General features: G+C 41.5%; 1 protein-coding gene across 5 annotated transcripts in view; it reads left to right on the top strand.

The window, feature by feature from the left end:
* The first annotated feature begins 733 nt into the window (after positions 1–733).
* The window catches only part of GOLGA7B (golgin A7 family member B), a 34,153-nt gene continuing 13,715 nt past the window's right edge, over positions 734–21,171 (top strand). The window contains exons 1-2 of one of the 5 annotated variants that reach the window (XM_016428212.2): positions 734–1,303; positions 18,060–18,258. In XM_016428212.2, the coding sequence (XP_016283698.1) occupies positions 18,247–18,258 (12 nt within the window). In that variant the 5' untranslated portion in view covers positions 734–1,303; positions 18,060–18,246. Of the gene's footprint in view, positions 1,304–17,629; positions 18,259–21,171 lie in introns of those variants that run through there. The other 4 variants (XM_007478671.3, XM_007478675.3, XM_007478672.3 and 1 more) reach the window with 4 other exon arrangements.

Raw genomic sequence — 21,171 nt, 5'->3', positions numbered from 1 at the left:
CCCTCAGTTTCCAATTCTTTGCCACTACAAAAAGAACTACAAAAATATTTTGGTACAGATCTCTGATCTCTTTGGGATATAGACACAATAGTGGTGGGTCAAATGGTTGGCATAATTTTATGACCCTTTGAGTGTGGTTCCATATTGCCCTCCAGAATGGTTATATCAGTTCATAGTCCCACCAACAGTGTATTTTATTATGACTTTTCCTCAGATTTCTCCATCAGAATTTCATCTGGTAAATTTTCTGGACATATTTGGAAAAGTTTTGGGAATGGGGCGATTGTTCTCTGTATTTCTTGCTACTTTGTCATCTTGGATTCACTTCTAAACCTCTCTTCCTTGTACATCTTCAATTTAATGCAGTTAGTCTGAATTGGACTTCTTTGTTTTTCAAATCCCCAGTAACCAAAAGTCCTCCTGACAGTGTCCTGTGAAGCCCTTCATAGACTAAACTGTGCGAACCATTTATGTAGGAGATAAATCTTTTTCTTAAAACTTTACCTTACATCTTGGAAAAATACTGTGTATTGGTTCCAAGGTAGAAGAGTGATAAGGGCTCAGCAGTTAGGGTTAGGTGACTTACTTAGGGTTATACAGCTAGAAAGTATCTAAGGCCACATTCGAATCCTGGACCTCCCTCTCTGGCTCTCTATCCACTGAGCAACCTAGCTTCCCCCTAGGAGATAAATCTTATAGAACCTTCTTTAGCTTTGTGAGGTTGCAGTCTAGAAGACTGGAAGAACAGTGGTTCCTTCCATAGAAATAGCAAAGTTTGGAAGACAGGTATTTTTTAGGGGAAGAAGTTCTGTTTTGAAAAAGTTGAATTCAAAATGTCTCCTGCATATCCAGCTTGAAATATCTAATAGATAGTCAATGATAAGGAATAGAAGCTTAGGAATGAGGCTGGGGCTAGATGTAATTTTGAGTCATCCACATAGAGATAATCAAATCTATGGGAATTGTTGAGATCAGCAGAAGAGGACTCAGGACAGAGCCTTGGGGCACTCAATAATGAGAAGGCAAGTTATAGTTAAAGAGTCAGCAAAGAAGACTTTGAAGGAGCACTCAGACCATTAGGAGAAGAACGAGGAGAAAGAAGTGTACCAAAGAGGAAAAAATATCCAGGAAGACAGGATAGTCGACAGTTTTCCAAAGCATCAAAGGTCAACAAGGATGAGGATAGATAAAAAGACCATCACATCAGGCAATGAAATATTGCTGGTAACTTTGGAGGGAGTTGTTTCAGTCAAGTCAAAAGGATACAAAGAACTGAGGAGTGAGTGAGAAAGGGGAAATTGAGGTAAGTAATGTGGACATTTTTCTCTAGAAGTTTGAGAAATGGAAGAAAGGAAAAGGATTATAGATTGAGGGAATAACAAAGGAGATTTTTTGGTTTCTTTTTATTTTGAGGCAGGAGGAAACTTGGGCAGGTGAGGAGACAGGAGGAAAGGGAATGATTTTTTGGTTTCTTTTTATTTTGAGGCAGGAGGAAACTTGGGCAGATGAGGAGGCAGGAGGAAAGGGAATGATTGATGAAGCAATCTTCTGAGGGGATAGGGTCAAGGGCCCATGTAGAGGTCTTGGGAGGAAGGGCCACTTCATTATCACAGTCAGGAGGAAAGGGAGAGAGAATGGAGGTTGATTTCAAGGGACAAGGAGAAGTGGGAGCTCAGTATAAAAGACCTAAATTTTCTCAGTAAGAAGTTGAGATCTTCAGCTGGTGGTGGGGGGTAGAAGAAAGGGAGGAACTGTGGGATGCTTAAGGAGAGGGGGTTTGGAATGGCTTCTGACAGGAATGAGATAACAGAAATAATTAAGGGAGGATAAAAACATTGCCTTGTTGCAGCAAGGACCCACTTGAGATTGAGTACCATTAATTTGTAATATATCTAGTCAGTGAAGTCATATGACTTCCTCAAATTCTCTTCATCAGTATCTCAGTCAGAGGGGAGGAGGCAGGTAGGCAGACAACAGGAGCAAGCAGGGCTATATTTGGCAATCCATGAGCAGTGAAAAGATAAGGGTACAAAGGGTTTAAGGATAAAAGTGGGGTTGAGTGTTTAGCTATATACAGACAAGATTGGGAAAGAATGAAAATGAAGTCAGAATCGGGCAATGGCAGATGGAGATGGAGGCATCTGCAGATCAAGACGAGGGGAAGGAGTAGATTTCCAAGGGGTGACACATACTTGTGGGGGTCTGTCGCTTTTAAAAAATGTGTTGTTATTTATAAAATGGAGATCATAGTACAATAGTACACAGTATAATACCCACAGTACAAAATTGCTATTAGGTTCAAATGAGACAATGTAGGCAGAGCATATTGCTTAAAGGGTGTCTTCAATGTCAGCTGCTATTATTTAGTTACAGTCGATATCTGGGTATTCTTTTTTGTGTATGGTACCCACTAATGCTTCAAATTACCCAGGTTTAGTATGGCATTGTGGGCTTGGAACTAGACTTGGAAAAAGGGAAGGCCTGGGTTCAAATTCTGCTGCTCGTAATTATGATATAACCAGGAAACATTCCAAGATAGTTTACTCATCTGTAAAATGGATGGCATAGCAGATAGAGTGCCAGGAAGACTCAGGAACACCTGAATTCACACTTACTAGCAGTGTAACCTTAGGCAGGTAACTTAACCTTCATTTGCTTTAATTTCCTCATTTGTAAAATGAAAACCTACCTCCAAGGGTTGTTGTGAGGACCAAATGAAATTATAATTGTAAAACACTGAGTATTGTGCTTAGCACATAGTAAACACTATATAAATATTAGCTATCATTATTATTACTTTAAGGGTTTTTGTGAAGCTAAAATGAGATAATGAATGGAAAAATACTTTTTCTTTTAAACCCTCACCCTTTGTCTTAGAATCAATACTATATTGGATTGACAAAACACTGGTAAAGGCTAGGCAATGGGAGTTATGTGACTTGGCCAGGGTCACACAGTTAGGAAGAGTTTGAGGCTAGATTTGAACCTAGAACCCACTGTTTCCAGGTCTGTTTCTCTATCTACTGGAACTATCTAGCTGCCCTCTGGAATACTTTGTAAATCTTGTAGCTCTATATAAATGACAGTTTTTTTTAAACCATTCAAAACCTTAAACTCATTTTGGATCCCACCCCCAAAACCTCAATTACTTTCCATTTCCAATCATTCTTTACATCTGGATTTTTTTCTTCCCAACATCTTTTGCCTTGCTGAATTCCTCCTTCTTACTCTCAATGTTGTCCCTCTAGTTCAGGTCTTTCTTGTCTCCAACCTGAATGATTACAGCTGTCCCCCGACTCTACCACTGGCCTCTTTGATGACAGTCTCTTCCCTGACCCCAACCCCTAATCCATCCAGTATATAATTGCCAAGCTAATCTTCCCAAGGCACCGATCTGATCAGAAAGGCAGCCTCCACAGGTTTATCATGATTGATTAACTCTTGGATAACTCACATTTCTGTCCCACTTCAAGGTTGGTAATGAGCTTCCCTGTAACGACTTTAAAAGGGTGATGGTGTAGTATTTCCATTTTACAAATGAGACATCCTTGGTCTGGAGGAATTAATTACTCTCCCATGATCACATGCCTAGTCAGTAGCTGAGATGGTACTTTCAATTTCCTGCCTTGAGCCCAGTGCCCTTTTCACTGGTCAGCATTCTTTCTGCTCAAGCCTTCATCACTAACTGAACCATTGTGGTAGCAGGCTGTTTGGTCTGCCTGCCAAATGTCTCTCCCAGCTCCAATACATCCTCCACTCAGATGGCAAATGTGATCTTTCTGAAGCATTAGTCTGACTTCATCATCCCTCCTACTCAGTAAAATCCTGTGGCTCCCTATCACCTCCAGGACCTTTATTTAGTGTTCACAGCCCTTCTAACCCAGATTTTCCCATTTTCAATCTTCTTACACCTTGTTACTCTCCCCTCCCTACCATGTTCTCTGAGATTTAATGACTGTGGCCTCCTGGCTATTCTTGAAATAAGACACTTCATCTCCCAACCCAGAGCATCTTTATTTCCTGTCCCCCATGCCTAGAACTCTCTCCCTCCTCATCTCTGCTTCTTGGCTCCCCTGGCTTCCTTCAAGTCCTACCTTCTGCAGGGAGCCTTTTCTAATTCCAGTGACTTCTTTATGCTGATTATCTCCAATCCTGTACATATTGTGTTTCTATGTAGTTATTTGCAGGTCGTCTCCCCCATTAGGTCCTTAAGAGTAGGGGCTGTCTTTTTCCTTTATTTCTTCAGTGTTCAGTACAGTGCTTGTATTATGGTTAATGTTTCTAGACTAACAAGCTAGTCCTCAATTAAGAAGTCACTTTATTTAGCTAAGAGCCCCTGTGCAACCACTTAACCCCAATTGTCTAGCCTACTGCTCTTCTACCTTGGAACTAATACTTAGTATCCATTCTAAGACAGAAGGCAAGGGTTTCTTAAAAAAATTTTTTAAGCTATTTTATTAAATGTGAAAAGAAATGTTAAGAAACATTTGCAATCCCTTTTACTTAAGGGAACAAGTAAACCAAAGGAAATGTTTTACAAAAATTCTTACCTTCTCTTTTAGTAACAACTTTAAGGCAGAAGGGCAAGATTTAGGTGAATGAGGTTAAGTGACTTGCCCAGAGTCACACAACTAGGAAGTGTCTGAGGCCATATTTGAACCCAGGTTTTCCTGACTCCATGGCTGGTGCTCTATTCACTGAGCTACCTCAATGTCTCTTCATGTGCCTTTATTCTTCAGGGAATTGCTCTTTTTTAGCTGTCACTGGAAAGTTGCTAAGTTCATTTGTGCTAAAATAGCTGAGAATCTTGGTGTTACTGTCTCCCAGAGGTAATTGGTAACTATTGTCCCAGGGGCATTGAATGAAATAATACAGAAAATCATAAAGTCTTATATTTCAGAGAAAGAAAAAAGTATAAATTGGCAGAATGGCTATCCTTGAGATCAGGAGACCTAAGCTGGAGTGGTAGCTCTGACACGTACTAGCCTCATAGCCATGGGAAGCAACTCTCTAAGAGGACTGACCCATTTGTATTGATGGAAGGAGTTTCTTTACATCAGTAAAATAATAAGTCCCTTAAAATGTATTAAATTAATTATATGATAAACAATTATAAAGTAAATAAAATTAGCTAATAGAAATTAATTTAATACTATACATTAAAATTTATTTTAAAAGGCAGACACATCATAAATTTAAAATCACAGCAACATCTTTGCTTTGTGCTCTCTCCCAATCTTTTCTCTATCTTAAAAAGAGAACTTACAAGATTTTCTGGCTGTTATTTTGAATATGGTAGCAGGTGATGTGTATTTGCTGTTTTGATTCTGCTTTCTTGGAATAGCATCATTTTTTGAAGGTGAAATTTGCATGTTAAAAGGAGAAAATGTCAGAAGCTAAAAGAGGGAAGCTGTGACGGTGGATATCAGGCCTGAGTGTAGGCTGGTGGAAGAAATATTTCTGGGAAAGGGGACAGAGTCATCACTAAGGTGGAATGTGCCAGCCTCATCCATCCTGCCTCTTGTTTCCCTAGGAGTAGCCAGTCCTTGAAGTGTCCTCAAGCACATTCTTTCTAGTTTAGGGCTCCAGTCCTCTCTACCACTCTTTATCCCAGAAGTAACACCACCTCCCCCACCCCAATAGATCCAAATTACAAGAGTCCACATGTCCACACCAAAGGCTGACTTGGGCTTTTTATGAAGATTATAGTCTGAAGAACTGCAGAGCTGAGTAATCATTGTACAAAGCTCCTCCTTATTCTAGGTTTGGGGCCCCTTTCTGCCGTATGGAGCTGGCTGCAAAAATCATGTTAGAGATTCCATTTTAAAATCTTTAAAAACAAACAGCAAAAAAAGAAAATGAAATAACTAAATTTTATAGGTCTTAGCACTTTCATTATTAAAGCTGAAAGTATACTAGGCCATGAAGTCCATCCTAGTATAGTCCAGATGATATTAAGATATTCTCTTCTCTTCTTCCTCCTATGATTTGTAGGAGTTGGCAGCTGAAATGATGGGGCAACAATCTTAGAAGAACTTGAAACCAAAAATGGAGAATGAAACAACCTTCTCTGAGTTCCCAGCTAGAGAACAGGAACTGGCATTTGAGGCAAATTTCCATTCAGCTAGGGAGGAAGGGAAAGGGATATCTTAAGGCATGACTATTCTGGTAGAGGGTCATGAGAATCTCAGAGTTTGAGGAACCAGGAAGACAGAGGATTTTCAAAGGGGGAAGGAATTGGTGTGGAAAAGGCTGTGAGCCAGGTACTCAACTTATTTGGAGGAGAGAGAGTAACTTGGAAGCCTATCTAAAGGCTCTGGACAGAACGGACTGAACCTTCAAGAGAGATGAATAGTTACTGAGTGATAGTGGCAGAAGGATTGTCTGAAAGTGGCAATAGAGAACAAGAAGTATGCCAATATCTCCTTCTGGCTTGTGTGTCGGAATAAGAGAAAAGGAACAGTTAGCCTTGTGGAGTGTGCCAAGAGATATGGTATCATCAGGAGAAAGCTAGGATTTAGTGTAACAGATGGAAGGAATGGGAAAGAAAGGAATCTAGGATGAAGAGTTCAACATTAGAGGAGGGGAGCAGAGAGTAAAGTAGAAATGAAGAGCAGAAGAAGATAAGGACAAGAGAAGACTCCAAAGGAGTTTACTATGGCAGGGCATGGCTAGACTTGCACTTATAGACAGTGGGGCACAGGTTCCTATTCCCAGGTGAGTTTGGGCCAGTCCTCCTTGTGAGAAGATGAGCCTAGTGGAGATAGGGTGGCCATGGAACTCCACTGGGGGAGAATAGCTAGGAGTTGGGACAAAAGAACAGGCTGGTTGAGTAGGTGATGGTTTTGGTAGCAACGAAGTGGGAAAACACCTCCTGCCCTAGACCAGGAAGGGAACTAATCTGCTCCCCTCATTTATAGAAGGGGAAACTGAGACCCAAGGCAGTGGGATGACTTTGACCTAGGTCATACAACAAAGTTTTGGTGAAGCTGGATCTGAATCTTCTGGGTCCCCAGTTTAGCTCTTTCCACCACACCTAGCTGTGCCCCCTAACAGCCACAAAATAGAAAGGTTTCATTGGACTTGGGAAGTCACTTGGGTTTTGTCTAATCCAGACTTAAATGCCATCATCAGTGGGGCATATAGCCTGTCTCTTATAGGAAACCACCCCCAAGCCTTAGAGCTTTCCCCAGTAGGAAAGGTTTCCTGCCACTAAGCCGAAAATTTCCAACCATTCATTTTGTTCCATTTCACTTAATTATACCCTCTCCTGTCACCCTCAACACTTCCCCTCCTTCTCTGGGCTTCACAACCTTTGGAGACTTGCACACAATTATCATATTCTCTTTAACTCCTCTAAGCTCTGAATGTGTACAGTTCTTTTCATCTTTTATAATTGTCCCATTTCCCTGGCTCCTGTATTGTTTCAGTTTTTCATCGCTGAATTTCCTTCAATTTAAGGGTATCTTGCTGGTACTGTGGTTGCCAAGAACTTAATTCAGCACTTAGGTAAGATCCCATTAAAGCAGGCTAGCAGGGATGGGCTACTTGCCGCTTGGTCACAGCAAAAGCAGCAGCTACAATAACAATGCCATCTGGAATTTCTCAATTCTCTTAATCCCAGGAGCTCAAAAGTGCTTTGAAAACATTAGACTAGATCTCTCCCCTTTGGAGGCCAGAAAAGTCCTCATAGAAGTGCTCCAGGGCATGCATGTGTAGGAAGCAGAGTTTGTTTATATTTGTGTATGTCTGCCTGTCAGTCCCAGGGTTCCTGATCTTGTCTTCTTCACCCTTCCCATCTCTAGAAACAAGATCCTTTGTCTCCTTCCCCCATCATTGATACATCCCCCACTCTCCCTTCCAACTCATTATTTCTCTCATCTCAGTTATCTTTATCTATCACTTCTAGCAAAGACAATGTAATTGTCTAGCTAATACAAATGTAATTCTCATTCTGTCTGTACTTACACTTGCACAACTACCTGATCCTTATTTACAATTTTATTCAAATCCTCTACTAGAATTTCCCTTTGCTCTGCCTCAGTGGTAATGTGGACTGTTACTTTTTGTCTTTTTGCCATATCAAAATTTGAATTTCCCCCAGAAAACATCAAATTGCCAGCTATCTATCCTCCTCGGAAGTCTTACTTTCTGGGGACAGCTGGATGGCTCAGTGGATTAAGAGCCAGACCTAAAGATGGGAAGTCCTGCATTAAAATCTGACTTCAGACACTTGCTAGCTGTGTGATTCTAGGCAAGTCACTTACCCCACATTGCTTAGCCCTTACCTCTTTTCTGCCTTGGAACCATTACTTGATTCTAAGACAGCAGATAAGGTTTGAAAAAAAGTCTTAACTTCTACCACTCCTTTTCATTCTTCCCTACTCAGTAGGGTTTGCTCTTTGGGTTGACCCTCAGTGCCTTTTCCAGACTGCATGTATCACCATTATTACTCTTCTTTTCTACATCAAAATCCAAGTTTTACCCATTTGCCTTCCTTTTCCAAAGGAGAGTGGATATTTATTGGCTTTCCTTCCCTTTTCCCACCTACTTTCTCCTTTATGGATGATATCAGTACTGGAGTAAATTGTTTTTTCTTTTTTACCCATAATGATGATGATGATGATGGTGATAATGATGGAGCTGTATACTGTGCTACCCATTATCTCATTGGATCCTTAAAACAAACATTTAAGGTGGGTACTATATTACCACTCTTACTTATTCTCATTTTACAAATGAGGAAACTGATTCATCTCTAAACCCAAAGGAAATGTTGGTGATGGGATCTGCTCTTCCTTAGTAGCCTTCGATGTCTATTTGGGTAACCCATTTGACTCCTGAATTTTATCTCAACCAAGAAGCATTTATTAGGCCAGATATTAAAATGATAGGAATAAAAAGAAAAAATGAATCACTTCCTGCCCTCCAGAAGCTTATAGGCTAATAAGGCAATTTTTAGCTTCCAGTACCTCCCCACCAAAAAAATTATCTTGTATTCATTATGTAAATATAAGAAATACAAAACATTTCGATGAGAGCAGGAAAGAGCAGTTAGGAGTGTTAGGAAAAGCTTCATTTAGAAGATAGTGATTAAACTTAGTTTTGAAAGAAACCAGGAATTCCAAATGGATTGCATTTCTAGGCAAGAGAGGACAGTCTGCAAAAACATGTTAATGGGAAGAGAAAGCATCATCTTTGGAACAACAATTCTTTTCATTCTTGATCCCTGTAGTGTATCAGCCACCTACTAGTCATTCCCTGGACCTTGTAAGCCAGTTCCATGCCTCTCAAACTAGGTTCTCTGCCTGTTGCACCACAATCCTTTCCCCTGTTATCTCTTCCTTCCCTGCCCCATTATTCACTTTACCCATCATTTACCTTAACCCGATTATTTGTCATCATTGACCTTTATGGGTTTCATTCCTTCTACTTTAATTCCTCCTTTCCTGTTCCATCTGACTCTCTTGCTGGTTGACTGGACTCTGGTCTGCAATTTCCATGCTTCCCCAACCACCTTGTGCCCTAGACTCCTTTGTGCCATTGGCCTTCTGCCTTGTCCATGGTGCCATTCCTGTCCCTCTCTCCTACAGACTCTAGTATAGTGCTAGGCTAATTATAGGTGTTTAAGGAATAACTACTGAATTGGAAATAACTCTTTTTCCCACTGACATTTCCACTCTTGGCTTCCAAATTTAGGCCAAAGAAGATTGTTCTTGCTTAAGAGTTCCTTCTTCTCCTCACCCTGCCCAGTGTGTCTAGTAGGAGAATTCTTGCCTTTAAGTGCCTTCCACTTAGATACACAAGGGAAATTACAGATCCCAGAAGCTTGGAGTATATATTAGAGTGTAGTAGAAAGGCCTCTGAATTTGGAGTCAGAAGACATAGATTTGAGTCTTAGTTCTTTCACCTAGGATAAGAGAATTTAGAGCTAGCCAGGGGGCAGATCAGACCTTAGGAAAGATCTGGCAATAGTGTTCTTCAGTCGTGTCCAATTCTTCATGACCCCATTTGGGGCTTTCTTGGCGATAATACTGGAGTGGTTTGCCATTTCCTTCTCCTACTCATTTATAGATGAGGAAACTGAATCAAACAGGTTGAAGTATCTTGCCCAGGGCCACCGTTAACTAGCAAGTGTCTGGAGCTCAATTTGAACTCTTCTTCCTGACTCCAGGTCCAGCACCCAATCCACGGTGCTGCTCCAATTTGCCAAGAAACTTCCTCATTTTGCAGTTGAGAAAACTGAGAGCTGGAGTATGAAATAACTTGTTGAAGGTAACCTAGCAATGAATTTCCTCCTAGCCTGTGGCTGTATGAAGCCCCTCTTTAAGATGAAGTTCAGACACTATTCTTTCCAGATTTCTTTAACTGCTAGTGTCTTCCCTCTCATAGTATCATGCATTGAACAACTTTGTGTGTGAGTATAGACCCAGAGACATATATACATATGTGTATATATAAATAAAAACAAATATGTGTATATATACACACATAATATATGCATACAAACACATACACATATATGTGTTTTTATATAAGGTAGCTAAAGGTGCAGTGGATTGAGAGCTGATATTATAATGAGGAAGATATGAGTTCAGATGCTGTCTTAGCCACTTATTAGTTTTGTGATTCTGGGCAGGTCACTTAACCACTGTCTACCTCAGTTTCTTCATCAGTAAAATGAAGATAATAATAGCTCTTACCTTAGAGGGTTGTCTTGAGGATCAAATGAGATAATATAAGTTAAGTATTTTTTGCAGACTTTAAAGTATCATATAAATGCCAGCTCTTATTACTTTATGTTGTATATATTTTATATGTCCTTGTCTTTCCTCTTAGAATGAGAATGTTGATCATTATTGGTAGGGAGGGATTGCTTCAATCTTTGGATCTGCATATGAAGAATTTAAGAAATATTCAACTGGGGGGACAGCTAGGTGGCTCAGTGGATTGACAGCCAGGTGCAGAGACAGGAGGTCCTGGGTTCAAATTTGACCTCAGATACTTCCTAACTATGTGACCCTGGGCAAGTCACTTAACCCCCATTGCCTAACCCTTACTGCTTTTCTGCCTTGGGATCAATACACAGTATTGGTTCTAAGACAGAAGGTAAGGGCTTAAAAAAAAAAAGAAATATTCAATTGATTGCTAGAGCTATGGGTTTGGCACCAGATTCTTACTAGCTGTGTAACCATGAGCAGGTCACTGTCAATAATATCACCTACCTCCTAGGGTGGCTTGAGAATCAAATGAAATAATTATAAATCACTTAGCCAAGTGCCTGGCACATAGTAGGTACTTAATAAAAACTTGTTTGTTTTATTTTTTGTCTATCTTCCTCCCTTCTTCCATCTATGAAATTCAATACTCTTTCTATTACACCTTTAGGACTTTATGGTCTTGGGTCACTTCATATCACTGAACCTCTAATTTCTTCATATGTGAAAAAGTATTAGACTAAGTGGTCTCCAAGCTTCTCTTCAGCTCTAAATCTTCTGATACTAGGCTCTGTTTGGGGAGCTCAATGGGAGAATTTCCCAGATGGTTCACCATATCCTGTTGGCAGCCCAGGCTCTTCCCAAAGAGATAGGAGTGGAGGAATCTTGGGCTCATTATCTCCCTAATTCTTACAGCCCTTAGGGGAGCTAGTAGAAAGATATACGTTATTGTACTTTGTAAGATAAGGTAGGATTAGTAGTGTTGGGGATTGGGAGTGTCTCCAATATACAGAAACCTTAGGTAACCTCTGTAGACTGTGTGACTCATGACCCACACAGGTATAAGGCTCAAACAGAAGGAAGGAAAGTAAGAAAAGGGCTATTTAGTGGTCATAGTCTGGTCCCCTATCCCCTATTGCCACTTGTGTATGATGAGGGAAGTACCAGAAGCTTATGAGAGTAAGGGCAGGAAAGTGCTTTTATTTTACACCTAAAACAAATTCTACTTTATTTTCCAACTAACACATTTCCCCCCATTCTTTCCACTTTCCTCCCAACTGAAAAGAAAAAAAAAGTAGAATAAAACCCATGTAGCAAATATACTTTGTTCAACAAAACAAATTTCCATATTGCCTGTATCCAAAATGTTTGCGTCATTCTGCTTATAAGTTTGTCACCCCTCTGTCACAAGGTGGGCAGCATTGTTCATCATGGCTGGTTATTGCATTGATCAGAGTTCTAAAATCTTTTCAGGTGGTTTGTTTTTACAATATTATTGTCATTGTATAAATTATTCTCTTGGTTCTGCTTACTTCATATGCTGTATCAGTTCATTCATGTCTTGCCTGATTCTATGAAATAATCCTTTCTTAATTTCTTATGGTATAGTAATATTCTATTATATTCAAATGTAATAAAAATTAGAATTAGAAATAGAAATTAGAAATGGAAATAGAAATCACTCATAACCCCACTTTATGGACACTCTTAGTTTCTGGTTCTTTTATGCTACAAAACAAGATATTATATAATATTATGTATATATTTGTAAGTTTAGGCCTTTTCCTCTTTCTATTATCTCTTTGGGTTTAGGTCTAGTAGAGGTATTGCTGGTTCAAAGGATATGCACCTTTTATTCCTTTTTTCAGTAGTCTTTTATTTTGCTCTTCTGGAGAAGGAGGAGGTCAGGCTCCAGGTTGCGGAGTTTTGTCAGAAGTTCCTTCTTCTCCTTCTCTGTAGGAGGCACATCTAACTTGGGTATTTACCCCATAGATGATGGTTTTTTCTAAAGGTTCTTAAAATAACAAACAACCCTTATCTTTCATCTTAGAATCAATACTATGTATTGATTTCAAATCAGAACAGTGCTAACGGTTATTAGGCATTGGGTATTAAGTGACTTGCTCAGGATCACCTAGCTAGGAAGTGTCTGAGGTCAAATTTGAACCTAAGACCTCCAGGCTCTAGGCCTGGCTCTCAATTCACTAAACCACCTAACTGTCCCATTTCTTAAATTTCTGAAGAGAGTTAGAAGAGACTTCAGAATCATCTCTTTACAGAGATGAAATGACTCAGTTTTGTTTCAAACAAAGAGGTCTTTGGACTAATATCATCTTAGCCTCACTGAGAGAGAGCTTAACTTTTGTTGGCTCAGAATTATGGGGTATTTTTGTGGGTGCTACTCATAGGTGCTAAGTTACTGATCTTGACTTCTAAGAGTCTCCATTGCACTTATTCATTCTAAATAGGTCTTGTTAACTCTTAGGGAGCTTAAATGTGGCTTTCCAGACTGATTCCCATTGTGTGATCTTGTTTGAAGGCATCATGACAGAGGAGATAGAGTGTTAGACTTAGCCTTTGGAAAGACAAAGGATGGAAATCCCATCTCTGAAACTTTACCAGCTGCATAACCATGTGCAAGTGACTTAATCTCTATGAACCTCAGGCAACTTTTCAAGACAGGTAAATTATAGACTGGGTAAAGGGAGTTCCCACAGTGATGAAATCACAGATCCTGACATCAATATCTTGCTCACATTTTCAATCATTCTTGTTCTTTTTGTATTCCTTTCTCCATTCTTTCAGGACAAAAGAACATAGAAAGCACTACCCTAGTCAGGAATAGACCCTAGCTGTTCCATGGCAGGATGCCATTGCCAACAGCCCCAAGATACATGCTGAGGCTATCCTTAATAGACAGTTCTCTCTCTCTCTCTCTCTCTCTCTCTCTCTCTCTCTCTCTCTCTCTCTCTCTCTCTCTCTCTCTCTCTCTCTCTCTCAGAAAACAAACCCCAAAGCCCTTATCTTCTGTCTTAGAATTGATACTGTCAGTGTTCTAAGGCAGAAGAATAGTACGACTAGGTGGCTGGAATTAAGTAACTTGCCTAGGGTCACACAACTAGTACATGTCTAAAAATCACATTTGAACCCAAGACCATTTTGTCTCTATGACTGGCTCTCTAGGCACCTACCTCCCCCTCAGCTTCTCTTAATAACCATGTATTGCTTCTATTTAGCTTTTAAAGCTCTTGCTATACAACCTGGTTGCTATCTATGTTTCCAGTTTCAATGGATATTACTTTCCCTCCTCACACTGTGTGATCTAGCCCAACTGGCCTTCTCTATGTTCCTCACAGATAACATTCATCCTGTGTTTATGCTTTTGCAGTGACCATCTCCCATACCAGCCATTCCCTCCATGGAACATACTCCATCCTCAATATTAGAGAGCCCCTTTCCTTGAAGATGCAGCTCAGACAATAGCTGAATCTTCAGGGAAGCCAGGAGGCTTCAAATAGGGGTGATTATATTTATATGACCTATTTTAAAGGTTTTTTTTTTTGTGGGAATCAAATGAGACAATATACTATATGATTTGTAAACTGAAAGGGACTACTCAAATGTGAGCCCTTATTATTATTATCATTGATATTTGTGATCTAGCAGTCTTCCAGCACAGTGACTAGTGATAACAACAGGTTGTACATTTTAACTAAAAGTTTTGTAATTTCTTCCTGGTGTTTGAAGTTCCTCTTAATTTGGTATCATCTGTGAATTTCACTCACACAATCCTTAGCATCCCCATTATGGAAGCGGATGAATGAAAATATACCCAGGGAAACCATCCCCGCCCTCAGCCACCCCACCCCCACCCCACCCCCACCTTTCCAGCTCTGCTTCCTGCCATTTATTCTTCCCCATTGTTTATAGTCCTCCAGCCCTGGTGCGTTTCACTTGACAGTTTAGATCCATTCATTCATCTGAGGGCTTTACAGACATCACAGCCTCCTTCTAGCTGCTTCTTTCTTGTGTTTGGAGCTCTGGAGAGTGATTCCTGGTTTATATATTCCTATGTGATATATTTATATCATACTCCATTGGTAGCTTAGGGAAGCCCTGGCAGAAGCATTGTTTTAAAAAAGAGACTATCCAGATGTGCACCTTCCCCCCACTCTACCTCCCATCCTTTTCTGCATTCACCTTGAAAGCAATCTCGGGTCACTGTCTGATTGCATCATTTCAGGCTTTGCACACTACATTTCACCTCTCAAACACCCACACACTTGATTATATTCTACTAGATCCATTCACAGACAATCCCCTGGTCATCTTTGCAGTTAGCTCATTCCTAGGAGGGTTTTTTTTTTTCAGATGTTTCCATCTCCTCCTGACTGGGGGAGTTAATTTTCTCTTATCTCTTTCCAGAGATCATGATTTCCAAATCTTACACTGTGTGTGTTTTTCCCTGGCTACAGTCTTTTCTTTGGAGAATTTCCAATTCAGCTGCAGATTGGAGGATGATAACAGCGAATTAGTTAGTGGATCTTCTTTGATGTCATTTTGTGAGTTAACTCATTAATTTATGACAAAAACATCAAAGAGTTAGGTCTTTGCACAGGTCTGGATTTTCCCAAGGCAGTTGAGTAATATTCTTTGGTCAGATTAAATCTCAAAACTTTCTCTGCTCCAAGTTCTAAATTACAAATTATCAAGGATCTGAGAACATTCTATCTCATTCCATTCCAATCTGACCCCTATAGAAGGCAGCACACTATAAAATTCCCTACTATTTTAGTTACTCCATCCTAAGTGTTACTAACCCTACTTGGATTCCTCTGAGTGTTGATGTCCATCAAGAATTAAAAAATAAAACAAAACTAGAGCCTTTTAAAGACCTCAGCTTATTAAACACCTTCTCTCAGCTTGAGGATGAGCTGAATAACAAGGGATCATTGTGCCTTTTTGGGGAGATTTCAAATTACTTTATGATGAGTTATACATTCTCTGAAGTCATTGGAGGATAAATCCCCTGAATCAAAGATGGGAAAAACTAGAAAGTGGCTTGCCCAGTAGATTGTTTTGTTTCCAATTCAACTATATGGTGCAGTTGGTGTGATCAAATTGAGCTGGAAATGATTGGGTAAAATTTATATCCTTTATACCTTCAGCCACCAAGAAATTATTTATTCTTTTCTACTACCTTCAACTTCACATTCACAGAAGTAGATCATTTTTCATTTGTTCCTAGCTACCAAGTCTGTGCTCTCTTTATGCTTCAGTTTTTCTATCTATAAAATGGAAATAATAGCCTGAATTCTCCTGCCTATTCCTCTCTATGTCCCCCAGTTTGACTTCTGGGAGATAAGGATGAGAGATTTGCCATCAACTAGGTGTATTATGATAGGTGCTAATCAATTTCCTCTTTCTGGGCTTCAGTTTGCTCATCTATAAAATAAATTTGATTAGATAATCTCTTGGTTCCTCAAAAAATCCAATATCCCACAATTCTTCCCTCCTAGAAATTTCTCTGAAAGACTATTGCTATTCAGATGATAGTCTCTCTATAATCTGGTAGTGCTGCTCCTATAGTTGGTAGGAAATATCCATCAGAATGGGATGAAACATAGACTCCATTGCTGAGAATGCAAGTGCCATTATCTGTTTACCACAAATTACTGTGTGTTGCCATTACTCATTTGTCTCTGTGTAATGGGCCATCCATGGGAAAGTGTGATGTCAAAACTGGGAAATGTTTTTTAGTAGTGGTAGTTGGTGTTCTCAGGCAAATGTAAAAATTACAGTTAAATCTACTTTACCCTAAAAGGCCTAGTCTCAGTTACAGAAGGCAAGTAAAACTGGTTTAGCAACCCATTCCAAACCTGACAAGAAATGGAAGGTAGGGAGGGGCCCTCTCATTTTACAAAAGAAACAAACTCAGAAAGGGTAATCCCATATGCAGTAAATTACAAAGGACTTCAGACTCCAAATCCAGTGCTCTTTTTATTATAAAATCTTAGATACTGTAGAGAGGATTTCTGTTCAGGTACAAGTTGGAATAGATAATACTTCTTAGCTTCCTATCTTTGTTCATTTCTACTAACTTTGAGATTTAATCAGGTGAAGACTCCTAGGGAAAAGAAACTCCATTTTTAGTTAGGGATTGGGATTGAACCTAGGATTTCATCAGTGTAATAAACTTCCATATAAAGAAACTCCTCTAACATCTGCAAGTCAGGATCTGCATTGCAATTGGTGGTTTTTAGAGAGTTACTGGAAATGTTGAGAGATTAGCTCATTTGTCCACAGTTAGTCAAAGGTGGGACTTGGAACTTGGTCTTCTTGATTCTGAGGACAGTGTTTTATTCTATCCACAATGCTTTGCCTCTCTCCATTTCTAAAGCTCCATGGAAAACTGTGTGTTGTTAAGGGAATAATTTCTGTTTTCTGCTGTCAACATTGTTTCCCATTAGTGTCTTGTGTTTAAGTCTCAGAAGGAAAAAATAAGAATAAACACCAAAATGGAAAAGTTTGGGGGAAATAGAGAAAGAAGATACATAGGCTGAGGTTTGGAAATATAACATTGGGAATCTGGCCTTAGAGCTTGCATCTACTAGCTTTGATACTTCAGACCAATTACTTTAACCTCTTTTTGGATCAGTAGCCCCTTCCTGAACTAATGGAAACAATACTACTTAACTCATGAGGTTGTTTTGAAGCTCAGATTGAGATATTTTATATGAAAGCCAAAACCCATCAGAGGCTATAAATAGTCACAAAATGATACATATTCTAATACAAGCTATTATTAAAAAGAGGGAAAAGATAGTGAAAAAGATGAAAGACAGACCCAGGCTGGGGGAGGAGAGATGTCAAGAATCTTGAAAGGTAAAGGAAGTGGGCTGAGCCAAACCACCCAAGCCTCGGGGTGGGAGGTTCCAAGCCCAGCATACTCAGCTACTTTGCTTAGAGAGCTCTTGGGGACTCCCTTCCTGGACTTCTTAGAGTAGGGGAGCCCCGAGGGGAAGCCGTAGTTTAGGTAGCGTTCCACTCCCAGGATCCGAGTTGTGGGGGGAAGGGCTGGAGAGGCGGAGACTCCGGAATTGGGCGGGGCCGAGCCCTCTCCCCTAGGGCGGAGCTCCTTGGTAGACTACTGAGTCTGGGGGACAAGGCTCCCCCCTGCCTGGCTCCTCTGTCAGGCCCCTCCTCCTCCTGCCTCCGCTGCCTCCGCCAACGCTAACCCGAGCCTCTTGACTGCAGAGGCAGCCGGAGCAGAGAGCTCCCAGCGCAGAGAGCTGAGCCTGCGGCCGGGCCCAGCCTCTTGATTGTAGCTTATTGTCCCAGCACCGAGGACAGCGCCGCTCCTCCTCGGCCCTCAGCAACATAAACCACGTCGCAGCACGCAGAACCCCCTGCCCGCCTAGGGCCCTGGCCCCGCAGCTCCTCGTTCAGCACCGAGGACAGCGCCTCACACCCAACCCCATTGCTCCCACCACCGCCTCCGAGCAGCCCGCCGGTGCTCAGCCCGAACATGGCCACCGAGGTAAGTGAGAAGAGCCCTGCGGCCCCGCTGCTGGTTCTGGTGACTGGGGACGGAAAGCGAGCTGCCCTTGGGGACCTCACCCTGGCTTGGGGCAGCCGTGGTGGGAGGAGAAGAGAAGGAGGGGAGGGCTTGAACCGAAGGAAGGTGGGGGAACAGGAAGGGGTGGGAGTGAGTTGCTCCGCCTCGCGGCAGGAAGCCCCTCACTCCCTAGCTCAGCCTCCCCTTCGAGCAGCAGTCCCCAAAACCTCCAAGAGCCCTGAAGGTGCCGCTGCCACTTGTTGGCAAAGGGAAACGCTGTTTTTCTTCTCCCACAGCCCTGGCTCCTGGCTTTCTCTCCTAGCATAATAAGTACGGGCTCTAAACTGCCTTCCTGGTTGGGGTGAATCTCCAGAAGAGGTTTGTGTGTGTACACACGTCCACAGGGACACAGGAAAAGGGATGGAATGGAAGGGTTGGGGGTGGGGTGGAGGCTATGCGCTGCATTCAGCCAGGGCCCCAACCCTAAAGCCTGGGACACTAAACCTGAAGCATCCAACCCCAAGAACTCCAGTCTCTGTCCCCTGAAGCTTCTATCACCTTCTGAGGACGGAAGTGTGAGAGGACGACGTCCCCAGGCGGGGAACTGGGGAACCAGATTGTTTCATTTCTTCCAATCCAGAAAGCTTTTGGTCTCAGCTACCCTTCCATGTACTTGTCCTTCTCTTCTTCTGCTTCCATGTGGTTCCAACTAGTATCTGGAAGCCTTCTTCTCTTCAGGGAAGCCCTTTCTCCCCTTGTGCCCTCTGTAGGTCTCACTGTGGTCTCACAGGGAAAATCCTTGAGGTCAAGAGGGGTTAACAAGCAAGGTAGCCTCACTAAGGACACAGTCTTGGTGCAATCCCAGAGGGGTTAGTTTTACTGTTTGCAATGAATACTTCTGGATATATGGGTGTCAGTCAATACTCACTCCTCTGAGGGAGGGTGCGCCTCTGAATCATTTCCCTTTACACATGGGAATACTTGTCTAAAAAAAAAAAGTCTGGTACAAAAAGTCTGTGTGGTCACACAGCAGGTCCAGGGCATTGCCAAAAGTCATTCTAAAAAATTCTTGTGACCTCTCTGGGAACCAGGACTCCTGGGTTTTCTTCTTGGCTCTGTGATAAGATTCCCTGCCTTCCCCCCCCCCCCCTTCTCACTTCAGTTTGTACTTCCAGAAGGGGGAGGTTTTTGAATTAATAGGGATGAAAAGCTGCTCTGCATTTCTGAAAGCATTACTGTTATTATTATTCCTCTGTAGTCATCACTGCAGAACAAGGTTCAGGGGTTTTGAAGCTCTTGGCTGCTTGCAAAGGCAAAGGGCCAGCCAGAGCAAAGGGTTCAATCTGACTGAGATAGAACCAGCAGGTGCTTTTCTAGGGGAATCCTCAGGAGCTGGGAGTAGTGCCTGAGTGAGGAGGGTTTGGTTTTCTAGTTCTGGTGGCAAACCCTATTGAATGAAGGAGAGCCAAAGAGAAAGCCCAAAGAGGAAATGACTCAAGTACTTAGACCCTGATTTTCCATTGGAAGTGTGAGGAAGAAGACTGGGTGGCTGCCATTGTGGTCATAACACTGGTTGGTTGAGCAAAAGCCCACTTACCTCACAATGTCTTCCCTATTTTACTTTGAAGGGTGGAAATTTCTAATTCAATTACATTCAGCAAGTATTCTTGCTTCTCTTAAGTGGGAAGCACTATGCTGGGGATACAAACACAAAAAGAAAATTTCTACCCTCAAGAGATTTACTTGTTAAGGGAATGGGGAGACTTACAACTTTTAAGTTATTTGTCTTAAACTCTTATCTCCTCTGTTAGAATGTAAACTCATTGGGAATAGGGATTGTTTCATTCTTTGTATTTGTATCCCCCCTACCTGGCACTTAGTTGGTGTTTGTTGGTTGATTGATCTCTTGGAGTCCAGGGCTAAAACCAATGTTCCCCAAAGGGACAATGCTTAATTATTAGCACCCATGACACACCCCTTTTCAGTTTACAAAAACTCTTTGACTTCCTTCTGCTTTGATTTTCCCTATAGAAAAGATTCACCAACTAAGGTCATCCAATCCCATCATATTTTGAACTCATTTCTCCATTTTAGTTCCCCAGAATGGAAGTTGTGAGAGATGAGATTTCTTGGAGGTGAGTCTTGTCTGCTTTAAGGAATATTCATTCTCCTTATTTCCACTCTGCATTCTACCTCACATTCCATGCCAGGGAGCCATGGGGAAATCTCATCTACTCAGTACCTGGGTTACCTCTGTTTATATAAAAAAAATTCTATTCAGTTTTGGTCAATTCCTTAATATGGTTAAAGGAGCAGACCCAAGTTAATTGCTCTTGTCCTTGGGGCATGCCAGGCCTTTCCTATGCATAATGATTCCTGTTCCCCCCTCCCCTCCCCCCCCCCACACACACTCTCTGGGCATGAGTCTTCCTTTGCAGGATGTGAGAGTCCTGGGATATGATCTGCAGTGTCCATTCTTTGCTTCTCTCCTCCCAGTCACACTGCCGTTCAGAAATGGGTGCTAATAGCTTTTGTCACTGATTTTCCATTTCCTCCTAATAAAATGCCTGATGGCCTTGTCCACTTGGCCCAGGGGAGAGCCCTGGAAGAAGGAAGGAAAATGGGTTTTTGAAGGGCAACAACAGAAGGAAACTGATACCAGCTAAGTTCTGTTCCTTAAGGATCTCTAAAATATCTCTGAATGGACAACTGGAAGACTAGTGCCCAGGTCTCTTGATTCACTATTCAGGACTCTTTTTACTAACCCACACTGACTCTAAAACTCAGAAAAAGTCCCCAAACCACTTTTGTGGAAAGGGGGAGACTACAGTTTAAGGACCAAGGCTAAACCAACCTCCATCAGGATGAGCTGTCCATTAGTTGGCAGCTGGAGAG

The sequence above is a fragment of the Monodelphis domestica genome, chromosome 1 (assembly GCF_027887165.1).
Source record: "Monodelphis domestica isolate mMonDom1 chromosome 1, mMonDom1.pri, whole genome shotgun sequence".
Lineage (NCBI taxonomy): Eukaryota > Metazoa > Chordata > Mammalia > Didelphimorphia > Didelphidae > Monodelphis > Monodelphis domestica.
The sequence above is the reverse complement of the archived record's forward strand: the minus strand, read 5'-3'. Positions and strand labels throughout refer to the sequence as shown.